Genomic DNA, 17,490 nt, shown 5'->3' with positions numbered 1-17,490 from the left:
CTGGGTGAGAGAATTGTGCTGCTGAGCATCTCGGGGGCTGAGCTGAAAGGGCCCTTAGAGGTCATCAGGTCCAGCCCCTTCATTGTACACAGAAGGAAACTGAGGCCCCCGAGGTTAAGTGACTTGCTTAAGGTCACACAGGCAGTAAGCTGTGGAGTTGAGATTTGAACCCAGGTCCTCTGATTCCAGGTGTACTCTGCTTGACCCCATCTATTCTGATAGTAGCGGGTCCCTGCCCATGGGAGCCCACATTTCTCACCATTGAGGCAGCTATGTAGCCAGCCAGGCTGGGCATCCCCAGGGCTGTGGAGGCATCAGAAGGAAAGCAGAGACCCAGGCTGGAGGCAGACACAGGAGAGGCCTGCATCACTGTGAAGAGCTCATCTTGTTCCCAAGGGAAGGAATCAGTGGCTGGCCCAGCTCCAGGGAGAAGCCCAGTATGAGGCACTGTCTGGGCATCAGCCTCAACAGACACGCTGGAACTGGCTCAGAACCCCCCAGACTCTTCAATTCCCTTCCATCCTCACTCTTCCCTTATGTTCTGACCAATTTCACATCAGGGTAATAGATAGGGGCGTCAGAGGCCATCCAGTCCAACCTTCTCATGTTCTGAAGAAGGAAACTGAGGCTGAAAAATGGAGAAGATAAGAAACTCCCCAAGGGCACACAGGTAGTGATTAAGTAGCCAGAATTTGTGGGCAGGTACCTTTTTCTCCTTGTGGTCTACTTGAGTTACCTATGGAGACGATAATAGCTAATATTAATAGTCATCATTTACATAATGCTTTATTTAAGGTTTGTAAAGCCCTTTACAAATATTATCCCTTTTGATTCTTTTAACAACCCTGGGAAGTATGTGCTGTTATTGTCCCCAATGTAGAGATGAGAAAACTGAGGCTGAGTGAGGTTAACTGATTTGCTCAAGGTCACACCTCTAGTAAGTCTCTGAGGTAGAATATGAACTCAGATCTTCCTGACTCCATGTCCAGCACTCTCCAGCACTGTCCACAGTAGGACACTCAGACAGCCAGAGGTACAGGAACTTGCAGTAAGGGGATATGAACCCAGCTCCTTGGGCTCCCAACCCCATGGATTTGGAGCAGCTCCAGGGCTGCAAGCATCCTGACTCCCAGTTCTGGGGTGGTTCCCTCAGGCAGTTCAGCCTGCCTCTCCTGGCTAGCCTTTTCCTAGGGTTGGCATGGAGCTTCCCTTCGATCTGTGTGAGGCGACATCAGCTTTGGCCCATGGGGAGGGGCATGAATCAGGCAGGCAGCGCTTCCTGTATTTCGAAGGGTTACTGAGGCGATTGAGTGAAGGAAGGGTGCGAGCTAAGAGTGGGGAAACCACAGGCCATGAGTGATTGGTGCTGGGCTCAGCTTGGGCTGGTCCGGCCCCCACTCTGACATCCGCCCGCCAGCCGGGCCTGCCCAAGAGCAGCGGCCTGCTGGGCCCAGCACCTGCCATGGTGCCGGGGCAGTGGGCAGCCCCAGTAGGTGGATGGAGCAGAGCCTATGGGATGGGAGGATGGACCGGCATCTGAAGCCGCCCCGCTTCCGGGCCTTATTCAGCCTCTGGCTGCCCAGGAAACAGCGGGCAAGGCCTGGTGGGGCACCAGTGCCTACCCTGGGCCCCAGCCTGAGCCAAGACACGGTTAGTGATGGCTAGGAGGGAGAGGATAGAGGGACAAATGCAGGAGCAGCCAGGAGGAAGGAGGAGAGGCCCAGTGAAGGGTAGGGGTGGGGGGAGATGGTTGGGAAGGGAAGCTTGGGGTGGGGAGAAGAGGTCAGGAGGAAGGACTTCCTTTCTTTTTGGACTTTGGCTCGTCATCCCTCTTCTAGAGCAGGTGTTCTTAAGACAACTCTGCGTGTGTGTGTGTGTGTGTGTGTGTGTGGTGTGTGTGTGTGTGTGTGTGGTGTGCGTGGGGGAGGGGGCAGGGCATGGGGGAAGTGGCCTATTCCCATCCTCAGTGCATCTCATTGTGACTTGGATCCGGCCCCAGCAAGGTCTGTAGGAGCATTCGAGCTCCTCAGGTCTCCTGCTCCAGCCAGGATCTTATCCAGGGATGATGCTTGCGGTTGATATCCCAGGGACCCATGGAGCCACCCAGTGTCAGGTGTGAATAACAGAGAGGCTAGGACAAGTGGCCTGGATACAGATAGGGACACAGGGGGGAGACTGACCGTATGTGTACATGAGGGGACTTACAGGAGCTGCAGGGGAGTCTGGGAGATCTTTGGCCTTGGAAGGGGTAGTGAAGCACACTGTGGGTAGAAACTCTAAGAAAGTGTGGTAGGGGATGGGCGTGCCCAGGCAGTCCCCCACTGAAGTAAAGGCCCTGGGTTGTTGGCACTTACACCAAGGGCTCTCTGAGTGCTTCCTTCCCGTGTGCAAGCTGGTAGCATGTTAAGTGTACCCCCCTTTTCAGGGGAACCCCCAGTGCTGTCAGCACTGCCCCTGAGAGCTCTCTGGACTCCTGGGCCGGGCAAGACTGGGGAGAGTGGCTCTGAACACGGCCAATTCTTGGGGCTCTTGGCGGAGAGGCAAACAGAGGCCTCTCAAGGCAGATAGAGTGGGTGTGAGGGAAGGAGGACAGAGAGAAGGAACCTCACTTCCTATTGTGGCCAAAACAAAAGTTGTCCTGCACCTTCCTCTCCCCATCCCCCCTCTGAGCCCTTCTAGGGAGAGGGGAGGAGCAAAGCAGCTCGGGCAGGGTGATCACATGTGTGATCCAGCAGAGGTGTCCCTGCCCCACCTTGGATCCCCCCTCCCTAAGCTCCAGCTGGGGAGTTGAATCTATGCCAGAGCTCTGAAGCTTTGGGGACTGGTACTGGCGTGCACGAGGGGCCCAGGCGGCTTGGCAGATGGGTGATGCCCATGTTGGCCAGTAGCCTCCCCTTGTTGTGCCAATGAAACAAGGGCGCCCAACTGTTACCTTTGCTGGTGCCCAAGTTTGGTGGGGGGAAGAGGTAGGGAAAGATGCTAACACCCCCTCTTTAGCTTCTTTTCCTTCTGGCAGTTAGCACTGTTGAACAGGAGTGCTCTGCCAGGCAGCCACCTGGCAGTGCCTACCTGAACTCCTGGGAGTGGCCCTGGGCATGTTATAATGGAAAAAACTGCCCTGGGAGTCAGAATTGGCTCTGCCACTGAAATAATGTGTAACCTTGGGGAGGTCACTGCCCTTCTCTGGGCCTCAGTTTCCTTATCTGTAAAATTAGGGAGTTGGACTAGATGGTCTCTGAATTCCCTTCCAGCTCTAAATCTGTAATTCCATGATCCTGAGTAGTTATCCCTCCCGGCTCTTACATTCTCTGTTCTAAAGGCCCTCCCAGCTCCCAACTCTGACATCCTGTGTTCTAAGGGCCCTCCCAGCTCTGACATTCTGTGTTCTAAGGGCCTCCAGGCTCTGACACTCTGTGTTCTAAAGGCCCTCCTGGCTCTGACACTCTGTGTTCTAAGGGCCCTCCGGGCTCTGACATCCTGTGTCCTAAGGGCCCTCCCGGCTCTGACGCTCTGTGTCCTAAGGGCCCTCCTGGCTCTGACGCTCTGTGTCCTAAGGGCCCTCCCGGCTCTGACACTCTGTGTCCTAAGGGCCCTCCCTGCTCTGACACTCTGTGTCCTAAGGGCCCTCCCGGCTCTGATATTCTGCGTTCTAAGGGCCCTCCAGGCTCTGACATCCTGTTTTCCAAGGGCTCTCCTAAGTGTGGCATTCTGGAGTTCTGTGGGGATACCTGGTCTGCCTAAGGATTGGACCTCATGGAAATGGGCTTAGAATGAGGGATCATGTTAGCTCAGTCTATGACAGAATCCTGCCCGCTATACCAGCTCCATTCAGCAGCGACCACTGTGTTCTCTCTCCACCAGGATGAAGGCATTGTCAAAGAGATCTCTATTACGCACCATGTCAAGGAGGGCTCAGAAAAGGCTGACCCATCCCAGTTTGAGCTCCTGAAGGTCCTGGGCCAGGGTTCCTTTGGCAAAGTGAGTATTCTGGCTGTTGGCAGGAGCTGGCATTGCTGCCGGCTCAGTGGCTTGGGAGCTGTGGCCAGGCAATTGCTCATGGTGTCTGAGTGCTGAAGTTGGGGGCTGAGAGGGAGGAAGGCCACACCAGACTCCTACTTTGGCAAAGGTCGAATTCTCAAATTGCTCTAGGCCTCACTTTGGTCCTTCCAGCCCCTCCCCCCACCAGTCCCCCAAAACCTCCTGGCTCCAATGTCTCCCCTTCATGATGGACCCTCTGGTTTCTCTCTCTCCTTTACCCCCAGTCTGCGTTTTCCCCCTTCCTTTCCTGTCCTTGAGACTCTCTTCTCCCACGTTTCATAGGTCTTTCTGGTGAGGAAGATCACCCACCCAGACAATGGGCACCTCTATGCCATGAAGGTGCTAAAGAAAGCAACCTTGAAAGGTAAGGGGGCTGGCGGGCAGGCTGCTAGCTCTGGATGACCAGGGCAAAAGCCCTTGGGAAACCCTGGTTCTGGTGAGAGAGACAAAGCCTCACCCTGGAGGAGTCTTCAGTCTGAAGAGATAGGGCCCATCTCTAGAGGCAGACTTAAGTACACTCTAGAGTAGTATGTGAGTGAGCAGAGGGAGATAAGGCTGAATAGCGTAGGGTGGGGCCTTGAATGCCAGGACCAGAAATTGGACCTTCATCAAATAGGCAGCAAGCAGCTATCTCAGGTTCTTGATAAGAAGAGCAACACAGGATCCCAAAGTGGTAGAGCTGAAAGAGGTATTTTTTAAATTAACTAATTACGGGATAGGTAGGTGGCACAGTGGACAGAGCACCAGCCCTGGATTCAGGAGGACCTGAGTTCAAATCTGGCCTCAGACACATAACACTTACTAGCTGTGTGACCCTGGGCAAGTCACTTAACACCATTGCCTGGCCAAAACCAAAAAAACCCAATAAATTAACTGATTAGTTAATTGTCTTGTCAGTTCTGCTTTGACATCCCTTCACGTCCATCCACTTCTCTCTGGTCACAGCCCAACCATCCTAATTCAGCTCCTCACTGCCTCTTGCCTGGACTGTTGTAACACCCTCCTCATTTGTCTCCCTGCATCCAGTCTCTCTCTTCCACAAACTACCTTCCTCACAGGGGCTAACCTGGCATCTCTGCCGCTCGCATCTGATAAGCCAGCCACGACCTTAGCTCAGGAGGAGCACGTTTTTCTGAGCTTATTACACACTGTCTCTCATGAACTCCAGGCTTCAACCAAACCGGCCTGTTTGCCACTCCTTCTGCAGTGACCATCAGGCCACCTCTCATCTCAGCACCTTTCCAGAGGCTCGTCCTCATTCCCAGAATCCTCATCTCCCCCTCCCTGTCTCTTGCAACCCTTGGCTTCCTTCAAGGCTCAGCTCACAGACCATCTCCTAAAGGGGACTTTTCCCCAATTCCCCAGTTATTAGCACCCCACAGCCCTGAAATTTGTAATTATTTTGTATATATCCTGTATTTATTTTTCTGCAGACATATTGTATCTTCCCTTCTATTGCTCCGGTAGACTGACTGTAAGTTCCCTGAGGGCAGGGACTATCTGGCTTACTTTTTGTCTCTGTATCCTAGTGTCTAGCACAAAGCCTGGAAGCAATTGATACTTACTAAATACTTACTGAGTGATTGATAGCATGTTAGAAGGTGGAATGTCAGAGCAGGAAGAGATCTTAGAACACAGAATGTCACAACACAGAAGGTTAGAGCTAGGAAGAACATTAGAACATAGAATGTCAGAACTAGAAGAGACTTTAAAGCACAGAATGTCAGAGCTGAGAGAGCCCTTAGAACAGGGATGGGGAACCTGCAACCTCGAAGCCATGTAGCCCTCTAGGTCCTCAAGTGTGGCCCTTTCACTTAATCCAAACTTCACAGAACAAATCCCCTTAATAAAATAATGTGTTCTGTAAAACTTGGACACAGTCAGAAGACCACACCCAAGGATCTAGAAGGCCATAGGTTCCCTACCCCTGCTTAGAACCTGGGATGTTGAAACTAGGAGGGAACTTAGAACACAGATGTCAGAGCTGTAAGGGACCTTAGAACTTGAGATTCCTGAGGTGGGAAGGACCCTAGGACAGAGACTGTCAGGACCAGGGGAGTCCTTAAAACATCAAGTGTCTGATATGGGAGGAACTTGACAACATAGAATACAAGAGCATACACACAGTGTTCCAGCTGAAGGGACTGTAGACATAGTTTAATCCAGTCCCTTCATTCTGTGTTCTGAGCTGTGTATTAAAAGGATGAGTCCAATGGTCTGTGAGAACGGATGAGGGAAGAGTCCCGAGAGTCAGGGAGAGCAGGTCTGGCTCATTGTGTTGTTCAAGGGAGATGTGATGAGGTCCTGATGGAGGCTGATGGCTGTAGGACCAGGAAGAAGGATGAATGGGAGAGATTCCAGGGGGCATAGGTAGATTTCAGGGGTGCCAAGAAGCAGGATGAGAAAAAATGGCAGCTTTGTTTTCACAAACGTCTAACCAAAATTTAGTATTCCCTTCAATCATTTGCGAATATGATGAAGGGTCCCTAGGCTTCAGCGGGCTGCTAGGGAGCTCCGTAGCATACAAAAAGTTAAGAACCATTGCTCTGGGGAGGCTGGAGGTCTGCAGGATGGCTCTGGGTTTCAAACCTAAGTCAAATGGAGTGGTTTTGTAGACAGGAAAATTGGGAAGGGCACTGGGTAGGTCAGAGGGGAAAGGATGGGGCAGATGGTGTATAAGGCTGGAAGAGAGGCTGCCCTGAGCCTCAATCTTCCGGCCCCTGGAAAGGGAACACCCAGTGACTTGGCCTCTCTTTACCCACGCCTGAAAGTTCGGGATCGAGTCAGGACCAAGGTGGAGAGAGACATTCTGGCTGACGTCAACCACCCGTTTGTGGTGAAGCTTCACTATGGTGAGCAGCCCCCACCCCTTCTCTACCTCCACTGTAGACAAAGAGCCCCTCCAGGAGCCTCTGGTGGACCAGGGCCTCTCCCAGGACAAACTCGTGCGCCTGCGCACACTCACCTCCGTGTTTGATCAGCCCTTGACTGCCCTGGGGAGTAGGGGTGGGGAATGGGAGAGTTCAGTCTCTACCCCAACCAGGGATGCAGTGGCTTATTGTCCTCCTACGTGTATCTCTCTCTGCCTCAGGGGGCCAGGCAGCCACCTCCCCCTAATAGGAAAAAATTAATCACCCCCCCTCCACTGCCTCATTAAATTGTAAGTTCCTTGACTTTTGCCTGGACTGGCTTTTGCCTCTTTTTGTATCCCCAGAGCTTAGCACAGTGCCTGGCACACAGTAGGTGCTTCATAAATGTTTGTTGCCTGCCTGCCTCCATGGCGGTTTTCTTGGTTGTCACAACATCCAGTCTGGCTTAGTGGGCACTGCCCATTCTTCCTAGCCCCCCAGGCCCCTAGCTCCACTGGCTAGAGGGAGGCTCTGTATGCCCATCTCCGGGTCCTCCCAAGCTGTCCGCCCCAGGGGCAGTGGCATGCAGCCCATGACCGCTGTTCCCTCTGCCTCAGCCTTCCAGACAGAGGGGAAGCTCTATCTCATCCTGGACTTTCTCCGGGGAGGAGACCTCTTCACACGCCTCTCCAAAGAGGTGAGTACCTTCTTGTCTGGCCCTGGTGCTCCTGGCAGTTTTGCCAGTCTGAGAGCCTGTGCCTTGTACAGGTGCATGAAGAGGGAAGAAGAGGGGGATTCAGGGAACCCCAGGGGAGCCTCGGCTGGAGGCCTAAATGGCCAGGCCTTTAGGGGGCCAAGACGGGTTGGGGAATGCAGAAGCACTCTAGAAGAGGGGCCTGAAGTCCCCCTGAGAAGCCACTGCCTCTCCCAAGAATGATGGTGTCCCAGAGTCCAGGGCGGCTAAGGAGGGAAGTGACCCTCCTGATGGAGAGGTGGCTTGGCTCAGTCTTCTGCCCCTGGAGCTCGCCCAACCTTGCTCTTGGGCTTGGGGGTAGGCGGGCTCAGAGAAGCTGAGCATTGTGGGTAGCGGAGCCTACTGACCCTGTCCATCCCCAGGTCATGTTCACAGAAGAAGATGTGAAGTTCTACTTGGCTGAACTGGCTCTGGGCCTGGATCACCTGCACAAACTAGGGATCATCTACCGAGACCTCAAGCCCGAGAAGTATGTGTGGGGTGGCTGAGGAGGGGGGATGGCGCCTTCTGTGAGCAGATCAGCCCCAGACTTGAGCCAGAGTTCAGTCTTAGCGTTTCCAGAATGGCCCCCAAAGAGTCACTTCCTCAGCTTGTCACCAGCACAGTGCCTGAGATGCCACCGTTAATGAGCCATTCCTTTGGGCTAAGCATTGCCCTCTCCAGACTCCTTTTTTTTTTTTAATTTTTTTCCCTTTTTTTTATATGGGAAAAGTCAGTGTGAGGTTATGAAAAGAGCCTGGGACAAGGGCCTGAATTCTTCTTTAGCTCTGTCACTAATTTACTGTGGGACCTCAAGCAAGTGTCATAACCTTTCTGGATCTAAGTTTTCTCCTTGTTAAAATTAAAGTGGACCGGACTCTAAGGTCTGGCTTAGTTCTAACCTTTGTCATAATATTCTGTGTTCCTTAATTATTTAATGTGTTCAGATGTACCTCTGGGAGGGGTATATCATGGAACACTTTAGCCACTTAATAAATGCTTGTTGATGATAATGATAATGATTAAGGAATTTAATTAATTAATGATTAAGTCATTAACACTTCAGTTTGAATTAGTGTATCTTCTAAGTTAAGTGGGCAAAAAAGCCCCAGGGGAGTATAGAGTGATAACTGGAAAGGATCTCCAAGGCTGTCTAGTCTAATTTTACAGGTGAGGAAACTGAGTCTTAGATAAAATGATTTGCCCAGGGTCACACAGGTAGTAAAAGAGAGAGGTGAGATTTGAACCTGAATCTTGTGTCCAACTGTTCACGACCCCATTTGGGGTTTTCTTGGCAGAGATGCTGGAGTGCTTTGCCATTTTCTCCTCCTGATCATTTTACAGATGAGGAAACTGAGGCAAGCAGGGTTAAGTGACTTGCCCAAGGTTAGCCAGCTAAGAAGTGTCTAGTAAGGCAAGATTGGAACTCATGTCTTCTGGTCTCCAGGCCCAGAGCTCTATCCACTGTGCCACCTAGTTGTCCCTGAACCTGAGTCTATACCATGCTAAATCCTTCAGAGGAAGATATCTGACTTGAGAAGTAAAGAGGAAAGGTAGCTTTGGATACAGAGAGACTGGCTGAGGAGGGCAGGAAGCCAAGGGGAGCCTAGCAGCTAGCAAATTCCCATTGGGAGGTCAGAGCAGAGGAGACGAGAGTGGGAAGTGACTGATGCCCCTCCTCCCCCATTCATCCCTCAAGGGACCACTGTGGTTCTAGAGTGAATTCTGAAGATGGTTCAGTGTGCTCCTCATCTCTTTGAGTCTTAAGGATCTCAAGGCACATTATACTTAATTTTCATCTTTATGCTGGATCTGAGCAAGCTTCTTCTCCCTTTTTCCCTCCCCCTGCCTTCATAGAGCTTACTAGTGAAATAAGCTATGTCATAGTCATTATGAACATTAACCAGTAGAGAAGCTACAGGCAAAGTGTTTGATGAAATCCAGGGTGGGAAGGACCTGGTGCCTCCTGAAGGGATCAGGGCAGCTTCCTGGAGGAGGTGGCAGTTGGGTTGGGCTGTTAAGGACGGGTAGAGAGGGAGTAGGAGGGGTAAGGGCACTTTGGCTCAGGGAGCAGCTTGAGCAAAATCCTCTGGATGGGAAGCCTTGAATGGTCCAGTCCAGCTGGAGCACAAAGATCGAGAAGCCTTGTGTGAGACACAGAAGGATCATTGATGCTTGAGTCAGAGCACCTGTCTTCCAGTCCCACTGCTGATGCTTACGGTGGGCTTCTGCAGCTCCCCTCATCTCCCGTGGCCTCAGTTTCCTTATCTGTAAAAGGAGGGGGATGACTAATGCAGATGTTTGTTTTGTGTGGCTATATGTATTCATCATGGGTTTTTTCTGCCTTCTCAGTGAGTAGGGGAAGGAGAGATTTAGGAACTGAAAATATAATAGAACCTGGAAAAAAAATTAAAGTAACATAAAAACAAAAACTTTCAATAGAACTAATTTTTTGGGAGGAGCGATGAGGGTTAAGTGACTTGCCCAGGGTCACACAGCTAGTAAGTATCTGAGGTCATATTTGAACTCAGGTCCTCCTTGCCTCCAGGGCTGATGCTCTATCTACTGCACCACCTAGCTGCCCCCAAAATAACATTTTTAAAAAATCAGGAGCAGCTAGGTGGCTCTGTGGATAGAGCACCAGCCCTGAAGTCAGGAGGACCTGAGTTCAAATGCAGCCTCAGACCAAACACTTGACACTTACTAGCTGTGTGACCCTGGGCAAGTCACTTAACCCCAATTGCCTCACCCCCCCTAAAAAAAAAATCAGAATGACTTGATGGCTGAGATCTCTTCTAGCTGGAGATCTGTAATCTTAGGCGATATAGCTGGGAGTTGGGGCCAGCACAGCTGGCAGAATTCAAGGTTGCTGCCTCTTCCAGTACTGACTTGTCCTCCTCCTCCTCTCCCCCATCCCCTGCAGCATCCTTCTGGATGAAGAAGGGCATATCAAGCTCACAGGTAAGGGGCCCCAGTCTTGGCCACGTTCGGGGATGCCTCTGCGGTTTGGTGGGAAGGTTTCCCTGAGTCTCGGGGCAGTGATGCTAACTCAGCTGTCCTGCCTCTCCTGGCTGCAGATTTTGGCCTGAGCAAGGAGGCCATCGACCATGAGAAGAAAGCCTATTCCTTCTGTGGGACCGTGGAATACATGGCGCCTGAAGTCGTCAACCGCCAGGGCCACACCCACAGCGCCGACTGGTGGTCCTACGGGGTGCTGATGGTGAGAGCACCAGGCAGGGGGATGCCTTAATAATGTGGGGCTGGAAAGGGCCACTGAGCATCAGCTGGTGGAGCTGCCGGGACCCTAAATGTAATCACCTGGCCCCCGGCGCCCAACCCGGGCCACCTCCCCAAGGGCAGAGGGGATGTTTTGATTTGATGTTTTTGAATCACAGAATTCTGTTTAAATTGATTTATACAACCTCATCCTGCTATGGATGTTTAAACAAGAATCCAGTTAATCGCTTCATTTTATTTCTTACGTGCAGAATAAACTCTAGGATTTATTTCCACCGTTCCCCTATTGACTAGGAGGCATAGGAGGGATTACTGAAAGCCAAGGGGCATGGGGGAACAGAAAAAAAAAAAGGTCAGGAAGTTCTGAACTTATCTTACTTTTTAAGCAATAATGACAATAACCAGCATTTATGTAGTACATTGAAGTTTACAACATGTGTTAACTCATTTGATTCTCACAACATCCTTTGGGAGATAGGTGCTATTTGGATAGAGTGTCAGGCCCGGAGTCAAGGAAGGCTTGAGTTCAAATGTCGTTTCAGACACTTACTAGCTGTGTGATCTTGGGCAGGTCACTCCAGCTCTGTTTGCCTCAGTTTCTTCATCTGTAAAATGGAGATGATAGCACCTACCTCCCAGGGTTATTGTGAGGATTAAATGAGATGATAACTGTAAAGTGCCTAAGACAGCACTTGGTAAGCTCTAAGTGTTGGTGATTGTAACCCCATTTTACAAATGAGAAAGCTGAGGCCCAAAGAAGTTGTGACTAGCGCACGGTCACACACTTAGTGGCTGAGTCAGAACTTGTCTTCAGTGCTCAGCCCACTGGGCCACCCAGCCTTAGTTTGTTTTGCAATCTTTTGGCTTATTTTTTTAACACCATCTCCATTTCTAAATCTGTCCTTCTTTTCTCCCCTGCCCAATGAGCCATCTCTTCTAACAAAAATTAAGCAGAAAGAGAACGATGAAGCAGAAAGCAAACAATGAAACAATTCAGCAAATCAACCGCGTTTTGCATCCAGACCCCCAGCCCTCCCACCCCCCACTCCCCATCATAAATGAAAAGAGATGCATCTTCTCATCTCAAGACCTCCTCATTTTAAAAAGGAGAAAAATGAGGTTCAGGCAGCAGGGATGACCTTCCCAAGGTCAAACAATAAGTGGGAGGCAAAGAGAGACTTGTGACCATTGCTGTCCGGGGGGCAGCCCCGCGGGGCAGCGCGGATGCTGCCACCTGGTGGTCTCCGAGGGGCCTCAGAAGTCAGAAAGCTGGGGGCGGGGTTGGTAAGCATAGGCGTTGCCAGCTGCGGGCAGGAGGTCCCTGCAGTGGTTGGGACCTATTTCAGCGGCCACCCGGAATGGGGGGAGGGTGTGTGTGGAAGGACAGGAGGTGTCGAGAAGCAGAAACTGAGCCCTCCCTGGACACTGAGTCCAGAGGCCTAGCCTGGAGGGGGTGGTGGTGGGCTCTGGGGGAGGACCACCAAGGAGGGAAAGAATGTCTTGAATCCAGGGAATGACCGGGGTGGGTGGATATGAAGGCGGGAACCCAGGGTCTGGCACCAGTCTGAATGTGTCCCTTGTTTTCTGCAGTTTGAGATGCTAACAGGCTCCCTGCCCTTCCAGGGGAAAGACCGGAAGGAGACCATGACACTGATTCTCAAGTGAGCATCCCCCAGGAGATATGGACTGTCCAAGCTAGGAGCAGCTTTAGGACACAGGATGTCAGAGCTGAAAGGGCATTAAAACATGGAATGTCAGCACTGGGAGGACCTTAGAACACAGGATGTCAGAGCTGGGAGGGCCCTTAGAACACAGGATGTCGGAGCTGGGAGGGCCCTTAGAACACAGGATGTCAGAGCTGGGAGGGCCCTTAGGACACAGGATGTCAGAGCTGGGAGGACCCTTAGAACACAGAATGTCAGAGCTGGGAGGACCCTTAGAAGATGGAATATGAGATCACAGAATGCCAGAACTGGGAGGTCCTTAGAACACAGAATGTCAGAGCTGGGCGGGCCCTTACAACAGGGAATGTCAGAGCTGGGAAGGACCTTAGGACAGGGAATATCAAAGCTGGGAGGGCCCTTAGAACACAGGATGTCAGAGCTGGGAGGGCCCTTAGGACACAGGATGTCAGAGCTGGGAGGACCCTTAGAACACAGAATATGAAAGCACAGAATGTCAGAGCTGAGAGGGCCCTTAGAACACAGAATGTCAGAGCTGGGAGGACCCTTAGAAGATGGAATATGAGATCACAGAATGCCAGAACTGGGAGGTCCTTAGAACACAGAATGTCAGAGCTGGGAGGACCCTTAGAACACAGAATATGAAAGCACAGAATGTCAGAGCTGAGAGGGCCCTTAGAACACAGAATGTCAGAGCTGAGAGGGCCCTTAGAACACAGGATGTCAGAGCTGGGAGGTCCTTAGAACACAGAATGTCAGAGGTGGGAGGGCCCTTACAACAGGGAATGTCAGAGCTGGGAAGGACCTTAGGACAGGGAATGTCAAAGCTGGGAGGGCCCTTAGAACACAGGATGTCAGAGCTGGGAGGTCCTTAGAACACAGAATGTCAGAGCTGGGAGGGCCCTTAGAGCAGGAAATGTCAGAGCTGGGAAGGACCTTAGGACAGGGAATGTCAAAGCTGGAAGGGCCCTTAGAACACAGAATGTCACAGCGTGCTAGAACGCAGAATGTTAGACCTGGAAGGGAATTTTACAGGTTCCTTAGTCCAACTCCTTTTCTTTATGGATAAGGAAACAGAAGATAAATAGCTTCTGCCAGGTCACATGATGAGCTAATGACTGAGCCTCCAGATTCCCTGTCCGGGCTCCATCCCTAGCAGCCCTTCCCTTCCACCTCTCCCCTGTCTTGCTCCTCATGACTCCCAGTGGCCTTCCCACACACCTCCTGGTGGTCTAGACATAGCCACACAGAGAGCGACATGGTACCAGCCCAGACAGATGAAGGGCCAAAGGCACAGGAAGCCCGGGCTAGCCAGGCCAGGGAGTGGGGACACCTCCTGCCCCAGCCCTAACGATGCCCTGTCATTGTTTTTCAGGGCAAAGCTGGGCATGCCCCAGTTTCTGAGCACGGAAGCACAAAGCCTCCTTCGAGCCCTGTTCAAGAGGAATCCTGCCAACAGGCTGGGTAACATCCTGTCCCTGAGGGGCAGCAGAGAGGAGGGTGTTTTGCAGCTGTGGAGAGATGGGTCCTATGAAGGCCAGGCCAGGTCAGGGCCCCGCCCCTCCCTCCCCTCCTGGCTGAGCCTGAAAGAAGGGCATTGTCCTTTGTGCCAGAAGAAGACAACGGCTGCCCGCTGCCCAAAGGCGGTTACGATTCCTGGATGCCCATTTACAGCCTGGGCTCAGTTCGCCCGCAGTGGGGATTGTGATGCAGCAGCATCCACACTCCCTGTGTCCTAGATAGAGCCCCCAAGACTGAGGACTTTGGTCCCTGCAGTAGCTCAGCCAGTTCAAGGGTCACAGCATGTCAGACCTTTGAAATAATAGTAATAATAATAAGACTGGGCCCAGGACCATTTCAATCTGAACTCCATCAGAAAAGATGAGAATGAGATGAATCACACTTTACATGGCATTTTAGGGTTTGCAAAGCACTTTGCATACACAGCCCCAAGATGGGGGAAGATGGTGCTATCGTTGTCCCCATTTTATAGATAAGAAAACTGAGGGTCAGATGTTAAAATTGACTTGCACAGGGTCATACAACTAGCCAGTGTATGAGGTGAAATTTAAACTCAGATTTTCCTGATTCCAAGTGCAGCATTCTGTCCATGACGTCACACTCCCTAGTCTGGCCCTCTTATTTGCTGGCTGAGTCAGAAGAAGCCACAGTAAAGGGAAATGACTTGCTCAAGGTCACTTTGTTAGAATGGGACTTAAACCCAGATCTTTTGATTGCCAAATCCAGTGGTTTTTTTTACTCCACCAAATTCAGCTCTTGTCTGGGCTCGGGGGTGGCTGTAAAAGATGCTGTCTCACCAGGGCCAGGGAATAGTACCCAGGGTGATAGGAGCAGAGAGGAGAGGCCTCTGGACAGTGAGCCTGAGGACCCCTGGAGGCTGAGGGAAGGAGGTCACAGCCGCTTACCTCTGCTGTGCAATTTGGAGCCAGCCACTTAACCTCTCTGGTCCTCAGCTTCCTTCTTTAAAAAAGTCTGAAAGGGGCAGCTAGGTGGCACGGTGGATAGAGCACCAGCCCTGAAGTCAGGAGGACCTGAGTTCAAATCTGGCCGCAGACCAAGGCCTCAGACACTTACTAGCTGTAAGTCACTTAACCCCAATTGCCTAAAAAAATTAAAAAAAATTAAAAAATCTGAGATGATAAATCCCACCTGCTCTCCACCAGTCCTAGAGAGCCAAAGAGGACCATACTTCAGGACTCCCTTTTATCCACTGTTCTGTCCATCCCCATGGCTTATCCAATCTAGTAAGTACTTATTAAGTGCTCTGAGCACATAAAGGCAAGATGAAAAACAGTTCCTACTCTTGAATTGGGGTTGACAGGAAGTGGATTTAACAGAGAAACAGATAGGTATAGATGTGAAAATTTAAGGAGGCAAGAGATAGGGCCACCAACCAAGGGGACCTTGGAAGGCTTCCCGTAGGAGGTGGCCCATGAGCTAAGCCTTGTAAGATGTGAAGAGATAGCAACAAGGACGGAGTGCGTTTTGGGCGTGGGGGACCGCCAGTTAAAGGTGCAGAGGCAGGAGACCAAGTGCTGTGCTCAGGGAACCCTGAGAAGGCCAGCTTGTTTGAAGTAGAGAGCTTAAGTAAAGTGTAATCAGCCTGGAAGAGACCAGAGCCAGACTGCAAAGGGCATTGAATACCAGCCTTCTGGCCATGACTCGAACTCAGCTCTGCTGGTCCCCAGAGAGCAGAGCTGGGGGCCCGTCACTGGGTGGGTTCTTGCCAGAAGCTCCAACAGCTCCGTGGAACTCACCAGAACTCATGTAGCCTTGGGGGGTCAGGCTTACCTCCATGCCACAGCAAAGACACCGGTCTAGGAGTAAGAAGATAAAATGCTCACGGGCACAGCAGAGTAATGTTGTTAATATTTCAGGCTCTGGTACTGATGGTGCCGAAGAGATTAAGAGGCATGTCTTCTATTCTACCATAGACTGGAATGTGAGTTGTCCTTCCCCACCCCCAGCTGCTTTCCCTCTCTCCTTTCCCCATGGTACACTCCTCCATCCCTGACTTCACCTTCCCTGGACTGCCCTGGGAAAATTTGAGGGTGGGAGGTAGGGCAGGGAAGAAGAAAGATTTCTATCCAGTAAAGTCCCTGGCTCTGAGTGCCTCCCCAAATGCCTTCCCCCATTCCTCGCCCTCCCACAATCGATAGATTTAAAGCTGTTTCCTCTTAGGCTACTTCCTTCCCTCTTTATCCAAGAATCTGGGGGCCCTTGGTGGGGAGGCTCTGGAGAAGAACTTCACATCACAAACAGCAACCCCAAGCTGGGCCTAGGACTTCCTCTTGTGACAGGGGCCCTGGAACTTGGGGGAAGAGCTAGGACTGGAGATGGGGGAGGGTCTCAGCAGCCCCTGAGATCCTGCCTTGCTGTGGGGCAGTGTGAAGATGGGCCTGGAGATCTCTGGCCCTTGGCAGCCCAGAGGCTGGGGATTTGGCATCCACATGGTCAGAGCAAGGTGCCACAGTTGGCTGGCCTCTGTGACCTCTCTGAGCCACAGATTCACAGCCCTGTTATAGGATGGCAGGAAGAAATCTGTCAGGCTTTGAACCGCATGACCACAGATTTTAAAGTGGAGGCCATCTAGTCTAACTCTCTCATTTTACAGAACAGGAAACTGAGGCCCAGAGAGGTAGCTTGCTTATGACCCCAGAGGTTAGAAGGGGCAAGAGCCAAGATTTGAGCCCAGCTTCTCTTTCCACTGCCCTGCAGAGCCCCTCCCCCTTTCTGGCCCTAGGGCATCAAGGTTAGGGAGAAGAGGTAGTGCCTCCGGGTCCATCTGGGAGTGGCAGATACCTCCCAGGTTCCCAGACCTCCCTGTGGCCATGGAGCAACTCCCCCCCGCCCTGGGGGGACGGAGCAGCTGTCCCTTCCTCTGCTTTAGGCTTTGGGGGTGTCTAAGGCCACCTGGGAGACTGGGACTGTGTTTCCAGAAACTGTTTCGTCGTGAGATCAAACCCCCCTTCAAGCCTGCAGTCGCCCAACCCGATGACACCTTCTACTTTGACACGGAGTTCACTTCCCGAACACCCAAGGGTAGGTAAATTAATATGTTGTCAGTCAGGCAGTAAGTAGTTACTAGGAGCCTCCTGTGTGCCTAGCACAGAGTGACCCAAAGACAGCCCCTGCACTCAAGGAAATGACGTTCTGTTGGATGAGAATGGAGCATATGGACGACAGACACAAATGAGGTGATCTGAGTGGGGATGGTGCTAGCCGTAGATCAAGAAGGGCTTCATGTCGAAGGTGGCCCTTGGACCGAGTTTCTTCTCCTCCATAGGTCCTGGGCCACAGGGCTGGGAGGGAGAAGGAAGGGGAAGGAGGTGAGAGCCTCTGGAACTTCTGGAACCCCTGAGAAGGCCATGTAGTATATGTTACACTCTGTTTTGGGAGATGAAGACCGTGAGGCCTAGAGAGGGGAGAG

The 17,490-nt window shown here is 51.7% G+C and overlaps 1 protein-coding gene across 2 annotated transcripts in view; it reads left to right on the top strand.

Moving 5' to 3' along the window:
* The window catches only part of RPS6KA1 (ribosomal protein S6 kinase A1), a 67,800-nt gene that overhangs the window by 27,847 nt on the left and 22,463 nt on the right, over positions 1-17,490 (top strand). Inside the window, exons 1-12 of one of the 2 annotated variants that reach the window (XM_020983204.2) lie at positions 1,336-1,650; positions 3,862-3,978; positions 4,321-4,402; positions 6,810-6,890; positions 7,505-7,584; positions 8,004-8,110; positions 10,544-10,581; positions 10,698-10,840; positions 12,448-12,518; positions 13,915-14,003; positions 15,938-16,002; positions 17,000-17,102. In XM_020983204.2, the coding sequence (XP_020838863.1) occupies positions 1,498-1,650; positions 3,862-3,978; positions 4,321-4,402; positions 6,810-6,890; positions 7,505-7,584; positions 8,004-8,110; positions 10,544-10,581; positions 10,698-10,840; positions 12,448-12,518; positions 13,915-14,003; positions 15,938-16,002; positions 17,000-17,102 (1,129 nt within the window). In that variant the 5' untranslated portion in view covers positions 1,336-1,497. Of the gene's footprint in view, positions 1-1,335; positions 1,651-3,861; positions 3,979-4,320; positions 4,403-6,809; positions 6,891-7,504; positions 7,585-8,003; positions 8,111-10,543; positions 10,582-10,697; positions 10,841-12,447; positions 12,519-13,914; positions 14,004-15,937; positions 16,003-16,999; positions 17,103-17,490 lie in introns of those variants that run through there. The other variant, XM_020983203.1, reaches the window with a different exon arrangement.

Source organism: Phascolarctos cinereus, unplaced genomic scaffold (genome assembly GCF_003287225.1).
Source record: "Phascolarctos cinereus isolate Bilbo 61053 unplaced genomic scaffold, phaCin_HiC Scaffold_726;HRSCAF=1367, whole genome shotgun sequence".
Classification (NCBI taxonomy): Eukaryota; Metazoa; Chordata; class Mammalia; order Diprotodontia; family Phascolarctidae; genus Phascolarctos; species Phascolarctos cinereus.
The sequence above is the reverse complement of the archived record's forward strand: the minus strand, read 5'-3'. Positions and strand labels throughout refer to the sequence as shown.